The sequence below is a fragment of the Hevea brasiliensis genome, chromosome 16 (assembly GCF_030052815.1).
Source record: "Hevea brasiliensis isolate MT/VB/25A 57/8 chromosome 16, ASM3005281v1, whole genome shotgun sequence".
NCBI classification, from domain to species: domain Eukaryota; kingdom Viridiplantae; phylum Streptophyta; class Magnoliopsida; order Malpighiales; family Euphorbiaceae; genus Hevea; species Hevea brasiliensis.
The window spans coordinates 56860769-56887446 of NC_079508.1; the positions used below are offsets into that span (position 1 = coordinate 56860769).

Here is a 26678-nt window from a genome sequence, read left to right on the forward strand (position 1 = left end):
CCTCTATTGATTATTTGCGCTCTTCACGGCCTATAATAAACAATAACCGTCTTATGGTAATTATAAGCTGAATTTTTCCTTGATAAGAATTAGAGAACTATACATATTAATAGCATAAAAAAATCCCAATTTTGCAATGTAGTTTTGAGGTCTTGGGTGCTGGCCGGCTGAGTTATGTGCTGAACTTGACCTAGGGAGTCCGCAATTTGCCTGAGACGGGTTTTGTCAAGGCTGGTGGAATTGGATATGAGACCTTGTAGCTATGATGATTGTCTGGTCACTGTGCAGATGGCTGGAATTCATAATGCCACCACTATTCCTTGTAGTTGCTTGCAAGCAAGTTTAAAATTGCCTTTCCAAATAATGCTTATAGGGATGGAGAAATTGGCATGCATCAGGCTATGGATACTAGTGTTATAGAGCTGCTGCAGAAATTATGAGGGAGAGGATCCTGTGGCCAAGGACGTGTAGGCAACTGTATCATTGTCCTTCGTTTTTTGGGCTTTAGCCCTCCTGCCGAAGGCACATAGTTTTCACAAATTTTCAGTGGCGCTTGTTGTTTTTTACTTTATAGGATCGTAAGGAATTTTGACTTGGTGTTCATAGTTACACCATACTCAAAAGTTGAATTTTGAACACTGCCATGCTCTCTCTCTCTCTCTAATATCGATGTGTTATTATTAACGTCGTTCCCACAAAAGCAGAGCTAAAGAGAAGAAAGCAGAATATGTATCTAGAAAGGGAGACAGTCACAGGATAATAGTCTATAAAAATCCTTGCCCAGCGAGCAAATAATTCCCATGCTTGCTCCATAGGAGTAGGATTTGGACATGAACAAGCGACGAAGGCATCTAAAATTGAGGTTGACGACTCTTGCTCCAAGGCAAAGACGAGTGAGAAGAGGTTGGCGCTTAGTTGGAGAATCTAGATGCTTTTGAATAACTCCTCATATCTTTACTGTATCATGTTCTCGTAAGAAAATAGAAACAGTCAAACACTTACAGGCACTTTCTTTGTGGTACAAGCAATTTCTTTATGGTGCACCACTTTCTTTCCTCTGCTCATAATCAAAATCCCAAATTAAAGATCTAATGAAAGATTAAGGAATTAATTTGTCACTCCTCATGGAATCAATCCAATACAAGATTGATTCCATTGTTTTGCATCTCATGGTAAAACCCAGCCGATTAGCCTTCTCTCGATTCCCGAGCAGTTTCACTGGACAACGAAACAAGACATCCAAGAACTCCCAATTAGCCAAATCTTCAATCTCTGTCTCTACTAGTCCTTCCTTCTCTATAATATCTTGCCATACTTTCCTCTTGTCACTCATTGCCGTTGCATATCTGAAGTCCTTCAAGAACATTTCTTGAGGCACTTCCACATCAAATTTCTTTCCAAGAACTGGCCAGATCTCCTTCCAGGTAAAACTTGAGCCATTGATGGCATTGAATGCCTGACCATCCGGGGAAGATATTTCATCATTGGTAGCTGCCCAAATGTGCTGTTCAGCTACTAACCCAGCATCCGACCCATCCATGCACGCTTCCTCCCAGAACTCCCTCGTTCCCCCGAAAACAAAAGGGAGGTTTAAATATTTGCAAATAGCTCCATAAACGCACAAACAACCCATGACATTGTATAAAGTCCTATTGGAACTACCCATTAACAAGCCAGGCCTTACCACAGAAAAAGCCACCTTACCAGCTAGTCTCTCCTTGAGCAAGTCCTCAAGGACATAGTAGAAGTTATAACCTTCACTCGCTCTTGGACAATCCTCATCATAGAAGCAAACTTCTTGTTTCGCATTCTGATTGTGTTGTAGTGACACATAGTGCTTCATTCCCGTCTGGAGCGAAACATGCTTCAATGTCTTAGTTTTAGAGAGGATAGCATTCAAGGCGTTGGACATCATAGCCAGATTCTGCTCGCAACATTCCCTGCTATCTAGAGGAAATTGGCCTGCCCAAGTGATCCAAAACACATGACTCACATCTCGCACGATAGAGAGCTTCTTTTGGGTTTCTTGAGCGTTTAGCAAGTCGCATGAAATGAAATGATAGTCGGAATTTTGTATAGGAAAGCTCTCAAACCTTCTAGCTATACCATAAACTTTCCATTTGGATTTTGAGAGCAGACGTCTCAGTAGCTCTCTCCCAACAAGCCCAGTAACCCCAAAAATGACAGCAACATTTCTAGTGGCAACTTCTGTTGCTTCGTTGGTTTCTTTAGCTGTCATTGATGCAGACGTGCTCAGCTTCTGAAGCTTGCAGCAGCTACATATAGAGGATGCTAGCTTATTATGATAATTGCAGAGTACTCCACGGAGATTATAAAAAATTGAAAATCAAACAACTAGTGGAATTCTTTCAAGGGTGTCAATAATTGGATCATATGGAGATTATTTAAATAGGTTGCTTTTGATCTCCAAAGTAATAATTTAAGCAGAAGCACATGGTGAGTAGCAAATAGTTGCGGCGTCAAACCTTAGAGAAAGGCTTAGTTGCCGGCAGATTGTGACCCTGGCCGTTAATGTGCCGGCATTGTGGCTGCATTGAAGCTTTTAATATTTATATTAAAGGTGGTCCATAATAAATGGCCAAGCTTTTATTCCCAATACTATATCGGTGTAGACGTACCTGAACATTTTCAGGACCCAGGCAACTTCCTTAATTGCTAGATGTAATTTAACTGTTCAATCAACTAACCCATATTTTATTTTATTTGATCTTTAATTCCACATGGGAAATCTCCTACAATCCAAGAGATTTGGAGATATCTTCAATACTCATTTTTGAAACATTTTTTTTTTCTTCATGTTGAAAATTTTTATGTACAGTTGAAGTTTGCATATATCAAGACGTACATAAAGTAATATTCTACATATTAAAATTTTTAATGAGAATATTATTATTTAAAAAAGCAGCCACGGCCAACAGAGAAGAACCAGCTGTTTTAAACTTAAAATCAGTAACAAAAACCTTATTACAAGGAAATAAATTAAAGAGAGAGCTTTATAAAAACATTTTTGTTCTATGGAATTCCCATTAAATTAATTCCAAAATTATCAATCCCATTAAGCTCTCATATTCCACATGATCCCCCTAACAATTACCAAAATGCCGATCAAATCTTCCCACTGCTTTTCCAATGCTGATCAACAAACTCTAAAAATCATGTCATTAACAGCTGCACTTTCCTTTATTTGGGTTTAAATCCCAAATGTCTTCCCACCTAAGCAGAAAATACTCCACCGAATGGTTTCCCAATAGTAATTTGATCTGATCATTAAGAAAAGTTTAACATTATTAGGATTATTCTACTCTGTCAGCATTTGAATTATGAGTCTTCATCCATAATGGATCAAGTTTAGGTCAGCATTTGAATTATGAGTCTTCATCCATAATGGATCAAGTTTAGGTAAGTTTTTTTCCTTTGACTAAAAGTACTTACTCTGAGGAATTTTGTGAACCCAAAAACAGGCAGCTATAACAATGTAACACAGAAAAAGAACTACTCCTTTCATGTAGTGTGAGGTTCCATCCTGCAGAGAAAGTAGCAGAAATTGTATTATAACCAACATAAATAATATGCATATTTAATCACTAAGAGGGGGGAACAAGAATTAGATGAACCTGTAAAGTGAAGGCTGTGATAATTATTGTAAAAGCAAGAGAAACGGTTTCAAGAAGACTGAAATCAAGGTCCATATGGACATGCATTATCCAGCCAACAACCACACATAAAGGGACCTGAAAAGATCAAGATTGTTATATAGAATTTTCTTTCAAGGGATCAACTTTGCAAATGACTTTCTTTTCTTGGGTTACTTTTCCTCACCACAAACATCGATATCTGAGTGGCAGATCCCAGTGCAACGCCCAAAGAAATGTCCTGCGCAACACCCGAAATTGTAAACAAGCTAGCTAGTAACTGAGGATTAAGGTTTAAATTAAAATAATAATAATAATAATAATAATAAGGGTCTATATTATCATACCAACTTGTTCTTGAAAGCGAATATGATTGATCCTGCATGTTCCGCTGCATTCCCCACGATGGGTAGCAAGATTATGCTAATAAAGCTGACAGAAATGCCCCAGGAATCAGATGCAGCCTGACCAGAAACATTAATGAATAGATTAAAAAGGTTCTTTTTAAAAAAAAAAAAATGCTGATGCTAGCCCAAGAAGTGATAAATTTAGAACTGTGATTAATGTACCTCAATTGTGCCCACAACATACTCAGATAATAATGCTATAATCATTGTCATGCCAACTAACCAAGAAAATGCACTCGAAAATCCTATCACTGCCTTTTCTTCTTCTTCTTCTCCCTCCTGTAATTCCACTCAAACCAGTAAATCCTACGCATCATTGTATATATAGCCATTTAAAAAAAAGGGGGAAAACATATTAATTAGTTAATCACCTCCTGAGATTCAAACAATTGCCTGTGAGTTTTCAGCTGGAAGAAGATATAAGCAACATATGCTAAGAGCATAACAATGCTGCTAGCTCTAGACAGCTCAAGGGTATAGTAGAAAGTAACAGGGCCTTCCCCTATAGCATATCTGAACGTTAGTGGCAACATGTGGCACAACAACCCCAGCAGTAGAAGTAGTGAGTTGACATCAGCTTGCTTCTGTTAAAGTCCAATAACAAAAGAATAAATGTTTCGAATATCCAAGCTGTAAAGCTAATTGGGAATTTTATTAGTTCTGTCTTACTCTATCATATCTTTGTTCCTTTTTCAGGTTGGCCAAGCCTCCACAGAGCAGAGAGGTCCCAAGAACAAGAAGGAGGTTTGACAAGATGGAACCCAATAGGGAGTACTTCAAGACATGTATTTTATTTTGGTAAAGAGCAAACAATGCTATTATCAACTCTGTTGCATTACCACAAGTTGCATTAAGAAGCCCTCCAACTGCAAGATAAAAATATCATTTTCTTCAATCTTCAAGTGATAGTTATATAATTTATTTTGTTATTTTCATATTATCAATTTTCATGAGTGGGACATCACCTGTTGGACCAGTGTAGTATGCAATTTGTCTGAAATTATATAATCAGAAAAAGAAAATTGAAAATAACAATGTTAGAAACACTAAATTAAAAGAAAAAGATTATAATCTGAATATAGTTGCCAGCTTTTCTTTTTCTTCTTCTTCTTTTCTGAGGGGGAGAATTAAATTAAAGAAATATAATTACAAGCTTACTCAGTGAGGAAGCTGACACGTTCTGCAAGTGGGGTAAGTCCAAGTAAACTCAAAGCAAATAGCCAAGCCTACATGTGGCAGGAAAAAGTTCAGGATATATATATATATATATATATATATATATATATATATATATATATATAAACATAAAAGATTTTTTTGGACCGATACATGTATAATTTTGATTATCAAATACTGATGAGAAAGAAACTTACTCTGCCAAATTTATAAAAATCAGCAGCTATAGCAAGAGGAATGGCTGGGAAGAGCACAGCCAGCTTAGTTCCAAGAATGACTTCTTGGAGGTTGGCCAAGAAAAGCCTGAGCATTTGAAACCGAACGCTTGAAACAAGAACTGGTTCTGATTTCGTACGCAAAATGGAAGACGATACATTTTGCAGAGTCCTGCCATTCAAAACCTCCTTATTGGAGGAGGGCTTGAGGAGGCCACGTCCATGTTCCAATTCTGAGACCTCGTGTGAGTTGTCCATAGCTGCAGCACTGCCAACCCACACTTGGACTGCTACTTGTAGCCTGGGTAGCTATATAGCTACTGAATTGTGCAGATAGGATGAAGCTTATCTATGGTTGAAAGAACCGAGTTGCCGTTACATATATGGTTAAAGCATCTTCCTGGAATTTTCCCTTCTTGTTTCCATTCTTGCATGGTACTCCACGTACCTGCTGATTATATTGTGTAGGTGTTGCTTGCATATTATAAGGTGGCATCACTGATAATTCTCTTTAAACTTTATACATTACAGCACAGAGCCACCGATAATTAATTAGGATTAATACATTAATCTGCAATTAAGGGGATCATGAAGTCGATCAATTTGACTATAGTTGATTTTCATCAGATTTCTCTAACTATATGTGGCTAAGAAGAACTTTAATTAACGTAATTAATTAAGTTGTTACAACGTAATTAATTAAGTTGTTACAAGTGATGCAATTAATTGTAGGTGGAGGAGGATTATTAATTAATAATGTTTTTCGGTTAAATTGCTCTGTTAATTACTACTATTAATTAAGAATCGATTTTTGATGTTTTGCGTGAGTATATTGGTCAGTTTCAAAGAGTTTTCTTGTAGGTATATCTATAGCTTGAGCTTGCAAAGTACAAAAGCATTCATTGTAATAAAGAAAATGAAACAGTAAATAACAATCCTTTTCTGCTTTAAGGAATGCTTGTCCGGCTCTTGGTGATCAGTGAGGAACAAGCCAATATATGATATGCAAATCCTCCATTTAATTATATGATATGCAATTATAAGAGTAGTAGTCAAGATTCGAACTTGGCTTGATTAGGTAAGTAATATGCCTTTAATTATTATATTAAGCTAAGCTAAGTCTCGTACTCAATTAGGCTAACAAATTAACAAGCCTTGCATTTATAATTTTTATTATATTATTTATGCAAATAAAAATATAAATTTGGGTTAATTAATTTATAAAGTTACAAGATAATTAAGATATTTTTTACGACGCATAAATGCTTAATTTAGTTTCTTATGAATTAATGTAGTTATAATTAATTATGATAATTAATGAGACTAATTGCCTGAAATTAATGCAAAGTTTTAACTTTAAGAAAAATAAAACTGGTTTACATATATATGAGATGATATATATATATATATATATATATATATATATATATATATATATATATATATATATATATATATATATATATATATATATATATATACTTGAAAATAAAAAAGGTAATTTTGGAGGGGAGATAAAATAAAAATTAAATAATATAATTATAATAAAAAATAAATATAATAAAATAAAACTTGGTATCTTAATTTAATAAATTTATAATTAGCGAGCATGATATTTGATAAATAATTATTTTGATAAATGACATATTATGCATGTTAATGGTATATTGTTATTATATATAGAGAGAGAGAGAGAGAGAGAGAGAGAGAGAGGGAGATTGGAAGGCAAAGCGTAATAAAGTAGATGGGCAAAGTCTGCAGGGAAGGCAGAACTTTCCTGGAATTTTCAAGTTTCCTCGAAAGGAGAATAAAAACGCTGTCGTTTTGCTGCGCCCATCTGATGAAAATGAAGGTTGGAGTGCGAAATCAAAAACTGCCATTTGATTGGAACGTTTCAAAGCAATTACACAAATTATAGAGAGGAAATTTCCACTCCAAAACAATGATTTTCTTTTTTATTCTACCAAAACTTAATTATCAACCTATCATGTCCCTTTGCCTTTCTCTTGAATTTTTCTCTCAACATGTTTATTTTTAATTTTGTTTTAATATGTTCAAATTTAATTAAAATTTAAACTTGAAATTTTACATTCCTAAAATAAAAAAAAGACAAAAGTGATTAATGAATTTAGTAACATTTAAATAAGCTTCAATCTTTTTTTTTTGTTTTTAAAAGTTTTCTCTTCATTTTTATATCTATTAATTAGTTTTAGTTTAAATGTATATTATAATAATTTTTAAATTATAAATTAATAAATTTAAACTCCAAATTTAATTAATAAAAAAATTTATATATGATAGATTAAGTGAATATGAAATTTCATGTGATAAATAATTAATATACTTTTAAAAAATAAAAAATCGTTATTTAGTTTCTATATATTATAGTAAAATTAATTATTTAAGTTTTACATTTTAAAAAATATATTAATTAGTCACTAAGTTTTGGTTTTATTGTACACTTATAGCTTCATCTATTTTTTCTTCAACTTTTGCCTTTAATTATTAATTATTAAAATTTTTGCTGAGTTTTTACCATTATAAATATTTTTATTCTTAAGTTTTTGCTATTATTAATATTTTCATATCTCATAAAACCATATTTTAATTTTTTGATTAACGGTTAAATTGATAAAAAAAAATAAATAAAGAGATCAAATAATCAACAAAATCAAATATGAGAGACTATCGTTATGTTTGGATCATTGTCCGGGATGGTTTCATATTATATTGCATGATTACTTTATATGTTTAGAAAAATTATTCTTAAAAAATAGTGGTTTGAAGTGTAAAATGATGATTTTTATCATAATTTTCAAGCTACTAATTTGATAATTTTGCATGATTTAAAATTTATATTTTTCATTTTATCTCTACATAATATATAAAATTCTAATTATATAATTTCAACTTATTAATTAAAAAATATAAAATGTATCTTTAATTATTATTATTATAATAATATTATTTGTACATTAATATTTTATTTAAATAAATATTTTTAAATTATTATATATTTAAAATATTAATAAAAAATATTTTAATAATTTTTATATTTATCTTATCACATCATATTATATAATCAAATAAGAAAATGTTATTAAACTATTCTACGCTCTACCAAATTTTTAAATATATAAATAATAAAAATTTATACCATATAATACAATATTATATTATAGATAATAAATCACAATGCACTCAATTCAAATAAAGAATAAGTCATGTATTTTTTAAAAATAATAGAATAAAATTATAAATTTTAATATAGTTGAAAGATTAAATACTAATTCATCATTTGAACAGGGAGGTGCGATGTAATTGTAGTTTATAGAATTTAAGTGGAGGGAAACATAAGATTAGTCCAATTGCTGAATCTCTTTTGTGAATTTACGAAAAAATGGGGGGCGGTCAACAAATATAAAAATTGGGAATGGAAAGGGACCTTTCGAGAGAGCTCACATATAAGCAAAATCCGCGCGAAACAAACCCTAGAACTTGAGATGGCAGAGAAATTGGCTCCAGAGAAGCGTCACTGTTTCATCCACAACGGTCTCTACCTCCCTCTCTATTTCTTTTATCGTTCCTGAACCATTAATGATTTGTGTTTGAATTTGATTTTCATTTCTTTTCTGTGATTAGGCCAAACTGTATTTGAATGGGATCAAACCCTAGAAGAGGTCAATATTTACATCAATTTGCCTCCAAACGTTCACCCAAAGCAATTCTATTGCAAGATTCAATCAAAACATCTTGAACTTGGCATCAAAGGCAATCCCCCATATCTCAATGTCAGTCTCTCTCTCTCTCTCACTCTCTCTCTCTCTTTCTCTCGCTTTCTATTTTATATTTTTTAGTTTCTTGTCGATTGATATGTTTGTTTTTCTCTGGTTTTTCAGCATGAACTCTCCTGCCCAGTGAAGACTGATTCTTCCTTTTGGACTTTAGGTACTTTATTTATTTTTCTGTGCTTCCCATTTTGTAGCCTGTTTGATTTTTATGATATATTCTTTTGTTTTTAAAGATAGCCATTTCTTCTAAGCTTACAATTATAATGCCTTTGGTTTTTTTAATTCTTAAATTCTTTGCATTAGATGTTAAATTGGGAATTTTTCCTTGCAGAGGATGATACAATGCACGTAACGCTGCAAAAAAGGGACAAGGGTCAGACATGGTCTTCTCCAATAGTGGGTCAGGGTCAGTTGGATCCTTACTCCTCTGACATTGAACAGAAGCGTCTCATGCTTCAGAGATTTCAGGAAGAGGTGAATAACTATTACTTCCTTCAGTATAATACTATGTAGAATATTAGACATTATTACTTCAATTCTCTGGTGCTCATTCAACTCGTCCTTGATGATTAATTCATTTAACTTAGCTTATGGGGCTTATGGTAATCATTGTTTTTGTTATTTCAAGCATTATTTTGGACTCATTTTTTTTTTGTCACCTTGTTCATTTTCGACCAATTTTATTCCAACAAAGTGTTCTCTTGGGAGTAAAAATTTTTATTGGAAGCAATTTTAGGATAGTGTTGGTCCAACTTTAGTAGTGTAACAGTACCGCAGTTTAGTGCAGCCCGCACAGGAGTTAGTGTATAGCAGATTTTGTCTGTTTGTGTTTATGAAATACTATTATGACTTATTAGATGAATTTAAAATGTCATGAGATATGGTTTTTTGTATTCTGGAATTAGAAAATTATTTGAAGTTATTCAAAAGGGTGAAACTCAGACTTCTGTCTTTTCCATTCTTTCTTGGGCAATTTTACTGCTACTGGATTAAGCTGATGTGAACCATGTATTGCTCCCAAGAACAATTTCAGTGTATGTGTGATATGTGCATGATTTTGAACATCAAACATGTCATGAGTGTGATTGGTAAATACTTGGGACCTGCATTTTGTAAAGCGTCTACAAGGACTAATAGTTTTAGCACAAGTTATACTACTAAGCAAGTAAATTAAGTGAAGTGTTTGGAAGATGATCCATCATCTAACCAAAGTTGCTTGCTGCCTGCTTATTTGAAGTAGATGGCTTTTTTTTTTTTAATTATTACTATAGCTTGTCAGTATCTTTGGAGAAATTAGAATAAAGAACTTTCAAAGGTAACAATGGATAGTCTTAGTAACTATGGATAGTCTTACTTAAATTGAGTGTTTGGATGTGATTACATATTCAAAGTTTAGAGTAGTTGATACTGTAGATGACAATATCAGTTTGATGTCTAAAACATATTAATTGTTTTCTCATGGCCTTAGATTTTAATATGTCCAAGTATCAATTATGAAGAAGTTTGTTTACCAAGTATAGATTCTGTTTATCTTCAATATACACATGCCATTGATAGTACTGTGATGCCATGTGTATTATGTGACTTCCTGTGTAAACTTTTGGGTTCAAGGATACATGACGGGGATGTTATTTTCTCATACTGAATGAATTGCTGTTTTAGATTCACTATGTGCTTATCAACTACGGTATCATCCGTTTTGCATGCTACTAATTTTTTCTTTAGTAATAATTTTGTTTTGAACTTACTACTATAAGTAATGAATTTACCATCTGTGTACCATTGAATATATAGAAGCCATGTAATTTACGGTAGAAATCTTTGTTTATGTATCTGCTTAATCAAATATTATACACAGTATTCAGATATTGCCAAGAGAATTGTTCTGCTGTTCAACAGGTCTAACTAGAGTAATACTTTGTGCAGAATCCTGGTTTTGACTTCTCCCAGGCACAATTTACGGGGAGCTGTCCTGATCCTAGGACTTTTATGGGTGGAATCCGCACTGGTTGACAATGTCAATGTGCTTAGATGAGTGTGTCATTGAATCCAGACCAGTGTGTAGTAAAAAAAAGAATCAAATTATGCTTATTTCATCTTCATGGCTTGATTAGCTTGTCAACCAAAATTATGGCAGTATGTGTAATAAGCATAGTAAGATGTGGCCACTTGTTTGTTCTAATTAAAGTTCCTTGTTTATAAGCCTAAAACTTCTTTGTCTCTCTTTTCTTTTGTTATATAGATATGTGTGTTTTGTTAAGTCTCGTATCCTTGATCTTTGGGCATGATAACTTATTTGCTCAAATCAAACCAGCTTACCAGAGTTTGAGCATTATGAATTAGCTCTTTAGCTACAATATTTTATCAACATCTTCGAGGAGACTCTTCACTGGTTGAAGACATTCTACAGACAATCCATCAAGATTGAGGAAAACAGGGTTTTATGGGATGGGAAGGGGATACAATGGGATTAGTAGGCCTATTAATGGGGCTGATGAAGCATTGAGTAACTTGTTCATCTGTCGAAAGTGATGATAGTATCACATATCATGCATGTTGGTGGCAAATAAGGTTGCAATTTCATAATAATTTGGAATCAGTAAAAATGTTGATTCCTTTACAGTGTTTGTGGTATGTGGTCTGATTATTGAGATTAGTTCTTGTTGAGACAATGTGACATAGCCAGGAAGGCGGGAACATGCATTAGGCAAATCTACGCAAGGAGTTGTGCGTATGGCTAGCAAAAGGAGTAAAGGTGGTAGGTGGAGATTGGTGATACAACTTGCAGGTACGGCACTTCGTCAGCATTGCGACTTGCTATGCACAGCTGGGTAATTTAGCACATAGGCTATGGAGTATGTTTGATGTTACTGTTTAAATTAATATTAATTTTTTTTAATATATTAATTAAAAAATATTAAAAATAATTTAAAATTAAATTTAACAAATTTTAATTATAAAAATATTAAAATAATAAAATAATTTTTTAAAATTCTTTTTAAGAGAATTATTTTTATTTAGAAAGTAATATTAACCTCTTAAATTCAATATCAGATAGACAATTTTTTTTCTTCTTAAGTTTACTTCACTAAGAGGCCTGAATGGCCAAGAAAGCGATTACAAATTGAGTTTGAAACAGAGGATTAACGAGGAAATCCCCATCATACGAGGCTTTGGCAGCAAGCTTATGAGCTGCGGAATTACAATGGTGGGGAATAAAGCAAAAACTTTTAGCTGTAACAGAACTGTTAAGAGCTGAAATATCATGGAATAGTCCCTGAATGTCGAGAGGGGCAGAGAATCCCATTACACTGCGACTGACAACTTGTGCATCGCCTTCAAAAATAACCATCGAAAACCCCTGACCAAGCTAGCATGACTGCCTCTCTACGTGCCATCCCTTTCAGAACTAGTAGATCTGTTATCCCTCTAATTCTTCTGCAACTCCATCCCATTGGATAGCCTTGGGAATTCCTGGCAATTGCCGCAATAGATCCTGTCCTGTTGCGCCTGTTGACCCCTGCATCAAAGTTAAGTTTGATAATTCCTGAAGGAGGAGGAACCCAGGTTTGCAACCAGGCTTATTGCCCACTCGTTTATTTGATCCAGAAAATGGAAATCTATATTTAGAGGCGGATGAGTGGCCATACAAATAACTTTGGCAACTAAACTACAAGGAATTGACATCACATTGCAAATCGAAATTAAACAAAAACCGATCTGCTGCGGACCCTATCGGTTCATAGTTATTCTGAAGGCAAAGGAATTTCCTTTTCTTTTGTTCACTTCTCCGAGTTGATAGCTACTGTGAAAAATAAAGGGAATTGTAATTACTAGAGCCAAAAACAATTGCAAAATTTTTGTTAATTCCATCATTAAAAAGAAATTAAGGAAAACTTGCATCATCAAAGGAACGGAACCATCACTCCCCTGCGTCTCTGCTCTCTGTTCTTTAAAAATGCAACAAGCCCACAAAAACCTCTCTCTTCAGCGCGCGTCTTCTGTCTCTCTCGACACATAAGCTCACCCCAATTTTTGTCCATTTCTCCCCCAACAGAGACTACACAATTCGCACCGTCCATTTCCTGAAAATATGTGCTCTGCTTTGTCTGCTATGTCTTGCTATCACCACCAAACCCTCTCTTTCTCTTAGCTCTTCCTCTTCACTCATGACCCCCAAACCCACCGCAACCCACAATGGTAACCGCTATCCAGAAAACCCACCAAACTCCCACTCCCCGTGTTTTAATCGTCGGCAACTACTGCCACGATGTTTTGATCCAAAATGGCATCGTCGTTGGCGAATCTCTCGGCGGCGCCTCCTCGTTTGTAGCCAGCGTCCTTAATGGGATGTCAATTCCTTGTATTTTAGTTGCGAAAGTTGGCCACGATTTTAGATACGAAGTTAATCATAGCCCAATTTTAGTGTCTGCTTCCAAGACGACTGTATTTCATGCCTATTTTGATTCGGGTGTACACGACAATGGAAACCAAGATACTGCGCTAGTGATAGGATTAGCCCGATCGATCTTCCTGACGCGAAGTTCGATTTTGGAATGGCGGTTGGGGTTGGCGGGGAGATATTGCCCGAGACGCTTGAGAGAATGATTGAGATTTGTGATGTGGCTCTCGTGGATATTCAATCTTTAATAAGAGATTTTGATGCCGTTGATGGGACTGTTAAGCTTGTTGAGTTACGAGAAACAGGGTTTTGTTCCCTATTGCCTCGAATTGGGTTTTTAAAAGTGTCATCAGAGGAGGCCATGTTCATGGATGTGGAGGAGGTGAGGAAGTGGTGTTATGTGGTGGTGACGAATGGGGAAGATGGCTGTAAGGTGTGTTGGAAAGATAGGGAGATGGGAATCTCGCCCTTTTTGGCTAATCAAGAGGATCCCACGGGTGCAGGGGATAGCTTCTTAGGTGGTCTGGTGACGGGCTTGGTTCAAGGATTGGCTGTCCCTGATGCTGCCTTGCTGGGTAACTTCTTCGGTTCGCTAACTGTTGAACAAATTGGATTGCCAAAGTTCGATCCGAGGTTGCTGCAGGTTTGTTTCGAAAATTTCATTGTTTTATTGTTACTAGAATTTTTTTTTTTTGGGGTGAGGTGCTGGTTACTCGTTGACATCTTTGCTGTGAAATTTTATACCTTGAAAAATTTCCGTTTAGTTTAAAAAACCTTTCTCCCAATTTGGGAGATTTTCATAAACTTTTAAAAATCTTATATAAAAAAAATTATGGGTTCTTCTAACTTCCATTACCTTGTAAAATCTCCTCTATCATATAGTTAAAAATTCCAACCACCACTTGTGTGTCCTGGTTCTAAGAAACGAGATCACTTTCCAAGTGCTCAGATTCAATGGGATAATTACTTTTGAACTAAGAAACATAATCAGCCCTATGCATTCTGGAAATGAACAACGGCTGCGTGATGCAAGAGAGGGACTTCATTTGATTATGAAATTATCACCTTCCGCGTCTCTGAAAGGGTGACTTTTTTAAACAATTTTTGTAAGGAAATTTATCAGTTCTTATGGCTGGAATACAGTTCAACATAATTCCAAAATGTAGTTTTGTTAATATGGTTTATGTTATGAGCTTGACCCTGTTATGATAGACAGGTGGTTTCTTAGGGTTTAGGTTGATGATCTAGGAAGAACTTCTTGTGAACACAGAAGTGAAAAGTGTAATACTTAAGCTGCCAATTTGTGTAAAAGCTAAACTTGATCACTTATCCACACTGAGAGTGAATGGTACGAATGGACGTGGATGCATAGTTATGCAAATCATTGTTGTGTTGGAGTCTTAATTCCAACATAGTTTCAAGGAAATGCTAAGGGCATCTAAGCGTTCCCAGACTCTGCAATGACAGGAGACTCATTGACTGGCCTGCTCGTTTTCTTCTTTTGTGTGTGTGTGTGTGTTGGAATTCTAATTCCATTGGTGTTGTCAAGCATGTCTTGATTGTTTATGAGGAATAGGATCCAATCCAACATGCATACAGAGATGGTTGTTGTTAGATTATTTGGAGTGCTTGTGTCTAGGGTGGTTGACCAGTAATGACAAATGCAAGAGTGCTGGAAAATTTACTTGCTTCAGTGTTTGTTTTTCTTGTTTTAACATAAAGTGATGACTTGGTCTCATTCAAGTGCATTATTGGAATCTAAACTTGTTATGAAAAAACTGAATATGGGCTTGTAAACTGAAAAATGGGCAAGGTTCCTAAAAGATGTACTGATTAAAGGGATTTTTTTTTTTTATAAAGTTTATGATTCTAATATTTTGCCCTTAAATGATTCAGTGCCACGCACTATAAGAAATCTATGGTATCCAATGTGGTGTTTATTTCTGGCTGGGACATTAGAACCTCATTTTAAATCACATCCTCCACCCTGTGTGGTTAAACTTTATTGGCATATCTTATTTATTCGTTCAGGATAGATTGAGAATTTATTGTGTAAGATACACATCTCCACTCTTTGTTCTTGTAGAGAGTGAAGGATGAGGTTCAGGGGAGGAAAATGCAGTGCTTGCTTTATGAGAGGAATGATGATGAGCTGATGTTCTTGAAGCCAGCAGGGCATGAACAGTTCCATTCTTCCCTTGGAGCAGCAAAATTATTAACTCGATGTGCCATTCAAGAATCCACAGATTGCTCTGGTCAACCTAAATTAGCTGTTAATCCTGTGTATGATGAAGCAATGCAAACAGTTGAGAGAAAGCCATAATACAGTTGGAGTGGCAAACTGCTCCTCATGGTTCTTTTTCTTGTATCGAATAAAGCATCCAACATCAATGCTCTGTTTCTATTCATAATTCATTTGGTGCATTATCCTGAATGTCAATTTAATGTTGTTAATGCATTTAAAATAAGATCTTATGTAGTGCATGAAAGTTGCTGAGTTTCTGAATAGCAAAGAAGCTTGTAATGAGAATTTTAGCTTTAGTGTTAGCTGTATGAATAGCTACTGCTGCAAAGATTAGACGGGATTGTTGGTTCTACAGTGTCCGGATGTTTAGTCGTCAGTTGAGGTAGCCTATTAGCTTAGTTATTGGAGGTAAATCCATATAAGGATCTCAGTTGATTACCTGAGCTATAGCTTCTTGTTCCAAGTCTTCTGAAATGAACAGTTTAGAAACACAGGCAGAAGAATATAGGACTCGAGTTTTGACATCTGATTGCTTTTTGTTACTTTATGTAATGCAAAGAAAAATGATAAAAAAAAAAAAAAGCAAGATTCTTCTTTGTACTGAGAGAAGCACAGAGATCGTCCAATTGATCTTTGATTGGCTGTCAACAGAGTCAACGTAATGTGTCAAATTCCCTAAGCTTCTGCGTTATTTATGTAATTTTTTTTTTATGCATGGGATATACACTTTGGGATCCTTGTGTCGAAGGAATTTTTTTTTCAGAACTGTTTCAAGTATCACAGTACAACACAAGATTTTGAATATATTTGCCCTTTCATTTCGATCGATCTTAGTATTTACAAAAGGAATTGAATAAAAATTACCTCCATCCTACCTCGTTATTTAATTTGCTTTTCACCCCTGTGAATCAAGGGATCGTTAATTAATGTCTCATAGATGTAATTAGCCATTTGGGCATTAATCTATTAGAACAGCCAAGTTCAGCAAAGATTTCGCTAAACGTATGAGAATGACTAAAAAGCCGATTGCAAACACATTAACAACTGAATGAAGGCTAAAAGCAAATGCATAATGCAATGGTGGATTCTTCTTTCAGATCCCTGTGATCCTTTTAATTTGCTTCTCTCGTTAATAAATGAGCGCAAATCCAAATTCCACATGTGCAAATTTGGGGGTAGAATTAAAATTAATTCCACTCAAATTCTACAAATTACCTGTCCAAATTCAGGAATTATTAGCCCTCCATATCCTCGCACATTGTTGCATCAGAATATATAAACAGCCAACAACCTATCACTTGCTTCAAAATAAACTATGAGGTTTCTACCATCTCCTTCGCCATATAACATTTGATATAGAGCCATTTTAAATTAAAAGATCCTCGGTACTACATATTAAGAAGTCTTATAGAGAGGCAAAACGGGAAGTTTAAGGAGTTATATCTGCCAAGTCATAGAGCAAACTATAGTGGTATTTCGCCACTGTCTGCTATCACAACTTTGCTCTTAGGTGTGCCACTCTGTCTGCCTTCAGCTTCAATCTTATAGACCACATCCATTCCAGAAAGCACCTTTCCAAATACAACATGTCTGCCATCCAACCTGTATATAATTGGAACTTTAGTTAGGTAAAGAACTCTGCAACTAAATACTGTTCTACTTCTATGAACAACCGTCCCACATCAAAACTTAAAAACATGAACATGTAATTACCAGTTAGTTGTCACAGTTGTGATGAAGAATTGTGAACCATTTGTGTCAGGACCAGCATTTGCCATTGACAAAAGGCCTGCAAACAAATAAGTTGAAGTTCATTCATTCCTTTGTTTGTTTCCCATCTCATGTTTTCAGGTGGTGTGGTCACTTGAAAATAATAAAATATTAATCCTACCAGGTCCAGTATGCTTCAGCTTGAAATTCTCATCAGCAAACTTCTCTCCATAAATTGATTCTCCACCTCTTCCGTCACCCAGTGTAAAATCACCTCCTTGGATCATAAAGCTGGGAATGATCCTGTGAAACATGCTTCCCTTATAATGAAGAGGTTTCCCACTCTTCCCAATACCTTTTTCCCCTGCAATGGAGAAACGTGCCAGCTTCTATAAAGTTATTCACAATGGCACTTGAAGACAAGATCAAGGAATCATTTCATGAAGGGGATAGCCGCATTCCACTTATATATTGTCTTTGATTTCTTCAAACAAATTGTCCCACATAAAAATTCACTGTAGCCGTTTTCCTGTTTTCTCAATTCTTTCTAAGAATATTACAACTAAAAGCATTTTGTCAAGATAAAATACACGTAGGAGAAATGCTATAATTAGGCTAACATTTATCAATCGGATTCATGCAAGATCATGGGTAAAAGATGTTGAGTCTCAGTGTCTAACAGCATACCTGTGCACAATGCTCGGAAATTTTCTGCAAATAAAATGCATCAATTCATTAATACCATTTTAATCAAGCATTGAAGAAAGCTACACAAGTGATCCACCATCTAAACTATTATACCTGCAGTTTTAGGAACAGCCTTCCCAAACAGACCCATGACAATACGACCTGAATGATGATTGATTATAGATATCTTTCAGTACTGATATTTGAGGACAAAATAATGTAAAAATTTGTATAAAGAGGAAAAAAAAAAGAAAAAAGGCAATATGACTTTGATGACCTCAAACATTTACCCCTTGCTTGGAAACTAAAATTTTACTAGAATTCAATTCAATTGATTTCTTTTTGTCACTTTTCATGTTTGGAATGAAAGAATTCAATTCTTTTTAATTTAAACAAATTTTCATTAAAAAAAAATAGAAATTATGCATGATTGTGTGAGAATTTAATTGAATTCTTTTCTTATAAATGATTTAATCTCCTTTTATTTATAATAAGAGACACTGAACATCCTCTTTAATCCGTTTCTTCAAGGCATGACTATGGTAGACGACCAACAAGTACTTCCATCTCCAAGAAAAAACAAAATTCACACCACATTGATCAAAAGTGATTGTTTTTGAGAGAACAAAGTACAAGTAATTAAGAGTTAGAGGTTAACTTACCAGCAGGTTTTCCAGCAATTTCAACATCAAAGTACACTTTATGAGTTATCTCTTTCAAATCTTCCTCGGACTTCTTCGCCTAAAAAAAGCAACTAATTAATGCATAAAATTTTCCTTGCAAAAGATTAAACACTAATCAATGATTAATCGACAAGAAAACAAAGCAAATATATGTTATTATCTAGTTTGAAGAAAGAAAAATAATCACTATCAAAATCTCTCCGGATGATTCAGAGCTAAATCGAAAGCTGACTAGAAATTGAAACAAGATTCCGTATTCTAATAATAGATCTCATATAAAACAAATCAGAAAGAAAAGGCGAGCATGTTTTGAGGACGTAGGGGTTGATTTACCTGGATAAGAGCTAGGGTTCCAAAGAGGACAAGGGTCCATAGCAGCAACCTCGATCTCGCCATCTTCGTTGGTTGGAGTCTCAAGAGACAGAGCGGGTGAGTGAGACTGAGAACTGAACTGAAATGAAAAAGAAAAATATCGGTGGACGTTCAGCCAATGAGAGTGTGCCGCGTGGCTCCTTTGATATTTTAATGAAACGTGATTGGTCTGATGAACGTGGAGAATTTGACATTGTATATAGGCTACGGATGTATTATATAATTTTCCCTAAAATTGAATCTAAAATAAAATTCTTTGGGTTACGAGGAGTAGTTTGGGCTTTCTGAGCACCTTAGGTCCAATGGACCTATTTTGATTTGTGTAAATTCCGTATATGGATGACGCATCACATATTTGGATTTGGAGTAGTTAATTTTATATGTTGAATGAATTTGGGCACTCGGCTTATCCCATGGTCGATCATGTATTCATGTACTTAAAAAGCTAATCATTCAAGTAGTAGATTATATTTGGATGTCTCATTAATGAGGATCTATGTTTATTTAGATGTTTCATTAGTAAGGAACTAAGTTCAAATTTTACTTTCATTGAGCTTTGTGAGCGTATAAAGGTTACATTGTCTAATTTCATGATAATTCTTAAATATCCTTAAATCTTTTGTAACGAGCTTAATAGCATATTGTCTAATTTCTGGTGAGGGAGAAGAGACTAGGAAAGGAAGATGCATTAAATTAGTTGGCACAGAGCTTCTTTTCCTGTCACGACCCGAATTTTAGGCAAGACCGGCACTAAAATTTTGATCAGTATAAGACCCCCAAAACCCGTAGTAAGCCAACTATTCGTAGCCCAACTATATGATCCATAATTATAGTCTAATTTCAAGGAAATAAACGGACAGAACCATAAATTAGACTACCTAATGAGGAGTTTTTAATTTACCCAACCTGTAAGCACAAAATATCTTAATTTGGGGAGTTTCGCTCACATTCACAATCCTCAAGCAATTAGATAATCAAATGGGAGCTCAGCTCGCTCGTCTATAGTAATTACCTATCTCTCTAATATATCCATAAAATATGTTTACAAATTCAAAGAAATAAACCATTACAGTCCCAACTAGTTTAGAACCCTACTAGTACAAGTGGAATTCTAGATTAGAAAATAAGGAAATAAAATCATAATAAAACTTATACTGGTAAACCTGCAAGAAAAAAAGTAAGTTAATCTCAAAGAGCCCTCCTGTCACTTGGAGAAAAATAGTTGAATAGGAGTGAGCGTTTCACTCATAACGTAAGATATTGATTTTAAATATAATTTTTATAATTATCTAAGGCTAAATCATCCCTAAGTACAAAATGCAACATACACATTCATTTTCAAATAAATCAAACAATATTCACATAAAAAATAATTTGGAGCATTCACACACCTGTGTATCACATCAATTTTATATATATATATGAACTGATCCCCTATACATCTCTCTTAATTTCAACTTCTGCCAGAGAGATCAACTCGAGTCAGACTTTATTTTAATAATCCAAATACGGGAGTTAGCGAGATTAACTCAAAGCCATATTCATCCTGACTTATTCATAAAAAGGATCAGGTCGCAGGGAGTCAAGCTTCAGCCGTGACTACCCGTCCTACCCATATTCATAAACACACCACTCATGCCGACACACGCACACAGCTCCAAATTACCTTAAGGTAACATCCACAACACTATCATCAATTAAATATGCAATATAAGGCGTGACTGATAATTAACTATATACATATATTTATAAGTGAATGCATGGGTACCCCTTGAATATATAATAATATTGAAATTATAAATAAAATTAATATTTACTCACCGATTATCCCAATGTCACTAGAGCGGCTGAGAATATGAGGAAAGTTGACTTGGATCACCTAAACAATTATATTCAAGAAATTTATCAATATTAACTCAAGACAAAGAACTAAAGAGCCTAAAATACCCTAAGTTTATGCCAGAAATATAGCAGAGTTTCCCATACACCTAGGATCTACTCAACCAGCAAAATAACTCAATTAACACTTTTCAATCTAAAAAGCCTCAGGCCCACAACTCAATAACCACACAATGCTATTTCTGGACCTGGCAAACCAGCAAATTCCCATATAAAATAATTATTTAAAAATTCAGGACGTTACATTTCTGAAAGTGCAAGGAGGTCTGGGTTTCGAGAGCTAAATTTGTTTAATCTAACTTGCTTAGCTAAGCAATGCTGATGGTTTATACTTAACTCGTCTCGTCTATGGGCTCGTATTCTCAAAGGTTTATATTTCCCTTACACAAATTTTTGGCCAGCTTTGAGCTCCCTTCATAGTTGTTCTTAGATGTGGCAAAGTTTGCTTGCTGGTATGGAAGTATTGGCATAAGGTTTTAGACACAACATCGGTGATGGAAGGAATACCTATATTTGGTTGGACCTGTGGATCCCTCAAGTGGATGGTTTCAGAGTTGCCAGGCCTAAGTGTTGTCTACCTCATATTAATAAGGTTGTAGATTTAATTAATCATGCTCACTTACAATAGAACAATCAATTACTTGACAGTCTTTTCACAGAGGAAGTCTCTTCTGCTATCAAATCTATTCCTATTGCCCCTTTGGGAAATGATGATTCTCTTATATAGTATTATAACATAAATAGTTGTTATACAGTGCGGTTTGGTTATAAGCTTTTAGCTTCCAAGAGACATATATCGTATGCCAATAGACCAAGTCCTTCTCAAAGGTTCTGGCACCTTCCTATCCAGCCAAAGATTGAAGTTTTTTTTTTTTTTTTTTTTTTTTTTGGAAACTGCTTCACAGTGCTCTGCCCATTAGAAGTAATTTGGCAAAGAGAGATATTCCCATCGATCTAAGATGTCCCTTTTATGAATCACGAGAAGAGACCATCGAGCATACACTTTTTTATGCAATCACGCTCAAGTCACTTGGTTTGCTAGTCTATGCAACTATAAGCCTAATCCAGTGGGGTTTACATCTTTGGGAGATGGTGGTCCTCTCTGTCTCATGAATTTCAGGATGATTCTTTCTCCCTTTGTTTGATAGCTATTTCATGTTGGATAATCTAGTAGCAGAGCTATATTACATCGAGGGATCTTAATTTAGTGGCAACTAATAGGCATATATATCTTGTTCAGCCTCAGAACTTCTTCAAAGTTTAACGAGAAATGAAAGTGGAACTGAAATCTTGATCATTCATTAATCAATCATCTGTTATATACAAGTCAGTGACTAACAGAAGCTAACTTTGAAAACTAACTAACAGAATTTAAAACTAATTAACAGAATAAGTTAAACTTCAACTCCTTCACTCCACGTCAACTCAGCTCTTCTTCATGGTTCTTCTTTATATCTGATAATACCCTCCCGCAAGCTGCAGAATGTATGTCTATCATTCCCAGCTTGGACTAAAGATGATGAAATGGGGCGATGGGTAGAGGCTTTGTGAAGATGTTGACAATTTGAGCTGCTGAAGAGATAGGTAAGAGCTTGATGATGCCTAACTGACTTTTCTCCCTAACAATGTGACAATCAAGCTCAATGTGTTTGGTTCTCTCGTGGAAGGTAGGATTGGCGGCTATATGTAAGGCAGATTGGTTATCATAATAAACCAAGGCTGGTTTCTTATAAGCAACTTGAAAATCATCAAGCAAAAATGTTAACCATTGAAGCTCACAAGTCACAGAAGCAAAAGCACGATACTCAGCTTCAGAAGATGACCGCGACACAGTGCTTTGCTTCTTTGATTTCCAGGAAATTAAAGAATCACCTAACTAAATGCAGAATCCAGTGACTGATCTCCTAGTATCGACACAACCTGCCCAATCAGAGTCATTAAAGCTTTTTAATTGAAGAGAAGAAGTAGCTGGAAAAAATAAGCTATTGCCTGGAGAATTCTTAATGTATCTGAGCACTCGGTGGGCTGCCTGTTGATGAGCAGAGGTGGGATGTGCAAGAAACTGACTAAGTTGTTGTACAGCAAATGCCAAATCTGGTCTAGTAGTGGTTAAGTACAAGAGCCGGCCAATTAACTTCTCGTAGTCGCACTATCAGAGAGAGATTCACCTATGTGTTGCTGAAGTTTAGTTGAAGCATCCATTGGTGATTTTGCTGGCTTAGAAGCTAAGAGTCCAGCATTAGATAAAATCTCTAAGGCATACTTTCTTTGATTCACAACAATGCCCTTAGATGATCTTGCAATTTCTAAACCCAAGAAGAACTTTAGATCACCCAAGTCTTTGATGTGAAAAGAGTAATTAAGAAATTGTTTAACAAAGTCAATTTCTACCATATCATCTCCTGCTAGAATGACATCATCCATGTATACTAAAAGAGCAGTAAAAGAAGTGGATGTCTTCTTAACAAACAAAGAATAATCTGACTTTGATTGTGTGTAACCAATAGACACCAAGGCTGTTGAAAGTTTAGAAAACCACTGCCTGCTAGCCTATTTTAAACCATATAAAGACTTGAGTAATTTGCACACTTGGTTAGGTTTAGAAGAGGAAAACCCTTGAGGCAAAACCATATACACCTCTTTATGCAAATCTCCATGCAAGAATGCATTATTCACATCCAATTGTTTAAGGAACCAATGGTGCATAGCAGCAAGAGCAAGTAAGAGTCTTACTGTTGTCATTTTTGCTACAGGTGAAAAGGTGTCAAAGTAGTCAATACCCTCAGTTTGTGTATAGCCCTTAGCAACTAATCTTGCCTTGTAACATTCAATAGAACCATCTACTTTGTGTTTGATTTTATAGACCCATTTACAACCAATGGGAACCTTGCCACTTGGTAAATCTGTGAGCACCCAAGTTTTGTTTTGCTCTAAAGCAGATATCTCAGCTTGCATAGCTTCTTTCCAACAATCAAACTTTATAGCTTGGGAATAAGACTTTGGTTCAATTGGGGTGGTGATGGAAAGAACAAAATGTCTATATGATGGAGATAAAGAAGTATAAGAAACAAAATTGGAAAGAGGATAAAGAATACCTGAATTTTCAGCAGCTAAAGTTGAAGAGGATAAGTTGCAATGGTAGTCTTGGAGATAGGAAGGCTTCCTTCTAGTTCTGCAAGATTGTTTAGGAACAATAGATGGAGTAGATGATTTTGATGAAGAAGGTGATAAGAAATTAGCAAGCGGATCAGTAAAATCATAATGGGGAAGACTGATATTTTGAGGCATAGGTATTGGAAAAAAATTAGATGAAGAATGAGGCTGTGAATGAAATGGAAAAACTGATTCATGAAAAATCACATTTCGAGAAATGAAAATCTCTCTAGAATGAAGATCAAACAAAATGTATCCTTTAGTGCCACTCTTAAAACCAAGAAACACACATTTCTTTGCTTTGGGGTCAAATTTTGATCTTTGTGCAGTAATAGTGGAGGCAAAACATAATGAGCCAAAAACTTTAAGGTTATCAAGACTAAGAATGGTGTGGTAAAGTACCTCATATGGAGATTGATTTTGAAGAACAGGAGTGGAAAGTCTGTTGATCAAATAAACTGAATGCAAGATAGCATAAGACCAAAAAATTTTAGGTAGAGAAGCTTGAAAAAGTAAAGCTCTAGCCACATTCAAGATGTGTTGGTGTTTTCTCTCCACTATTGCATTTTGCTAAGGTGTTTCTACGCAAGTTGTTTGATGAATTATGCCTTTAGAAGCATAAAATTGGGGCATATTAAATTCTAATCCATTGTCAGTTCTTATAAATTTGATCTTGGCAGAAAATTGGGTTTCTATAAGAGCATAAAATGATTGAAGTAAAGACTGAGTTTCTGATTTATTCTTCATTAAGAACACCCATGTATGTCTAGAATGGTCATCTACAACTGTAAGAAAATATCTATGGCCATGAATGGCTGTTACAGAGAAGGGACCCCAGATATCTACATGTAGAAGATAAAAAACAGCTGTAGTTTTGGATTTACTGATTGAAAATGGCAATTTTTTTTTGCTTAGCAAGATGACGAACATCACAGACCTGTTCTAATAGTGATGTAACAAAAGGATTTTTATTCTGGATGATATGTAATATAGCTTGTGATGGATGTCCAAGTCTGTAGTGCCAAAGATTGAAAGAAGGTTGAGATTCTTGCGGAATGGAAGAATTGCAGATGGAATTTATTGTAGCAGATGAAAAGAGTACGGGTGTGGCAAGTTCTACCATTGCATACAAACCATCTTTAACTTCAGCTATACCAATCCTCTTCAAGGTATTCAGATCCTGGATGAGACACTTATCATATTGAAAAGTTAGAAAACAATGTAAGGTAGAAGTGAGTTTGGTAACAGATATAAGGTTGAATTTAAACTCAGGAATATAAAGGACATCTGTTAAAACAAGAGAAGGAGAAAAATGAATTGTGCCAGAAAAATTAGCTACAATTTGACTACCATCTGGTAATTTTACAGTTATTGGTTTAATCATTTTGTAAGTGGTAAAACAAGAAAGAGAAAATGTGATGTGGTCTGTGGCTCCTGTATCCAAGATCCACATATTAGGATTTAAGGAACACACAAAACTAAAATGAATACCTGAGGGCTGGGCAACAGTGGAATTGAATACTGGATGGGTGCTTATTTGATTGGTGAGATGCGAGGGTTTGAGAGAATCTGGTTGTTGAATTAAAGCCAACAAACGTTGACATTGCTCATGAGTAAAAGCAAAACCTGAGTTTTCAAGACTTCGTTGGGGTAAAGCTTGAGTAGCAGATTTTTCATTTGAATCAAAACCTCCAGAATCTTCAGTCTGATCAGAGGAAATATTGTTGATAACAGCACCAGATGAATTCTTAAATTTGAATCCAGGTGGAAATCCATGTTTTCTATAGCATGTTTCCTCTGTATGCCTTGGTCTACCACAATATGTGCAAACCTTATTATCATTCTGCGAACCAGATTTCCTGTTATTCACTGACTGAACAGCAGTACCTCTCCCAAACATATTCTTTTGAAAATTACTCTGCTTTGTAGGCACATTATTCTGAAAATTATTGGTTCTGTTAACCAAAATTTTGGTTCAACAAGTAATCCAGAATTCAATTGCCTTTCTTGTTGAATCACTAAGGAAAACACCTTATTAATTGAAGGTAGAGACTCTAGCAACATGATCTGTGATCTGACTGTAGTAAACTGATCATTCAGTTCTTTTAGAAACCTAATGACATAATCATTGTGTCTATAGGTTTTGACAATAGTAAGAGCACCACAGGAACAATGAGTGCGGCAAGAACATTGTGGAATTGGCCTGAAATTCTCTAATTCATCCCATAGAATCTTTAATTGAGTGAAATAATCTGTGACAGAAAGATCACCTTGTTTAAAAGCAT

The 26678-nt window shown here is 35.0% G+C and overlaps 5 protein-coding genes across 5 annotated transcripts; 2 read left to right on the forward strand and 3 right to left on the reverse strand.

Moving 5' to 3' along the window:
• Nucleotides 1–713: 713 nt before the first annotated feature.
• LOC110666418 ((S)-8-oxocitronellyl enol synthase CYC2) lies at nt 714–2819 on the reverse strand. The gene has a single exon (XM_021826904.2). The coding sequence runs from the start codon at nt 2237–2239 to the stop codon at nt 1100–1102; it is 1140 nt and encodes a 379-aa protein (XP_021682596.1). The 5' UTR covers nt 2240–2819; the 3' UTR covers nt 714–1099.
• A 119-nt stretch (nt 2820–2938) lies between these two features.
• LOC110666374 (vacuolar cation/proton exchanger 3) lies at nt 2939–5772 on the reverse strand. The gene is made up of 11 exons (XM_021826849.2): nt 5434–5772; nt 5219–5286; nt 5026–5054; nt 4730–4926; nt 4432–4644; nt 4223–4339; nt 4001–4117; nt 3841–3894; nt 3636–3752; nt 3454–3544; nt 2939–3281 (listed from the first exon to the last, which is right to left on the reverse strand). Exons 1-11 carry the CDS (start codon nt 5707–5709, stop codon nt 3235–3237), a joined length of 1326 nt encoding a protein of 441 aa, XP_021682541.2. The 5' UTR covers nt 5710–5772; the 3' UTR covers nt 2939–3234.
• A 3071-nt stretch (nt 5773–8843) lies between these two features.
• LOC110646299 (uncharacterized) lies at nt 8844–11502 on the forward strand. The gene is made up of 5 exons (XM_021799698.2): nt 8844–9003; nt 9094–9242; nt 9351–9399; nt 9574–9716; nt 11169–11502. Exons 1-5 carry the CDS (start codon nt 8955–8957, stop codon nt 11253–11255), a joined length of 477 nt encoding a protein of 158 aa, XP_021655390.2. The 5' UTR covers nt 8844–8954; the 3' UTR covers nt 11256–11502.
• A 947-nt stretch (nt 11503–12449) lies between these two features.
• LOC110666376 (inositol 3-kinase) lies at nt 12450–16204 on the forward strand. The gene is given in 3 exon segments (XM_058138810.1): nt 12450–13746; nt 13749–14287; nt 15731–16204. Coding segments are annotated over 3 exon segments (1083 nt in total). The 5' UTR covers nt 12450–13439; the 3' UTR covers nt 15968–16204.
• Nucleotides 16205–17057: 853 nt separating this feature from the next.
• Nucleotides 17058–19506, reverse strand: LOC110646304 (peptidyl-prolyl cis-trans isomerase CYP20-1-like). The gene is made up of 7 exons (XM_021799703.2): nt 19303–19506; nt 18949–19027; nt 18401–18448; nt 18287–18310; nt 17781–17963; nt 17603–17678; nt 17058–17491 (listed from the first exon to the last, which is right to left on the reverse strand). The coding sequence occupies exons 1-7, from the start codon at nt 19363–19365 to the stop codon at nt 17353–17355; spliced, it is 612 nt and encodes a 203-aa protein (XP_021655395.2). The 5' UTR covers nt 19366–19506; the 3' UTR covers nt 17058–17352.
• Nucleotides 19507–26678: the final 7172 nt, after the last annotated feature.

Coding starts and splice junctions, on each gene's coding strand:
- LOC110666418 (XM_021826904.2), bottom strand. CDS start 2,239: ATGACAGCTAAAGAAACCAACGAAGCAACAGAAGTTGCCACTAGAAAT.
- LOC110666374 (XM_021826849.2), bottom strand. CDS start 5,709: ATGGACAACTCACACGAGGTCTCAGAATTGGAACATGGACGTGGCCTC. Junction 5,055..5,218: donor CGTGTCAGCTTCCTCACTGA/GTAAGCTTGTAA, acceptor ATATAATTTCAG/ACAAATTGCATACTACACTG. Junction 3,753..3,840: donor CTCAGATATCGATGTTTGTG/GTGAGGAAAAGT, acceptor TGATCTTTTCAG/GTCCCTTTATGTGTGGTTGT.
- LOC110646299 (XM_021799698.2), top strand. CDS start 8,955: ATGGCAGAGAAATTGGCTCCAGAGAAGCGTCACTGTTTCATCCACAAC. Junction 9,243..9,350: donor GCAATCCCCCATATCTCAAT/GTCAGTCTCTCT, acceptor CTGGTTTTTCAG/CATGAACTCTCCTGCCCAGT. Junction 9,400..9,573: donor TTCTTCCTTTTGGACTTTAG/GTACTTTATTTA, acceptor TTTTCCTTGCAG/AGGATGATACAATGCACGTA.
- LOC110646304 (XM_021799703.2), bottom strand. CDS start 19,365: ATGGCGAGATCGAGGTTGCTGCTATGGACCCTTGTCCTCTTTGGAACC. Junction 19,028..19,302: donor GAACCCTAGCTCTTATCCAG/GTAAATCAACCC, acceptor TGCTTTTTTTAG/GCGAAGAAGTCCGAGGAAGA. Junction 17,964..18,286: donor TTTCCGAGCATTGTGCACAG/GTATGCTGTTAG, acceptor TCTCCATTGCAG/GGGAAAAAGGTATTGGGAAG.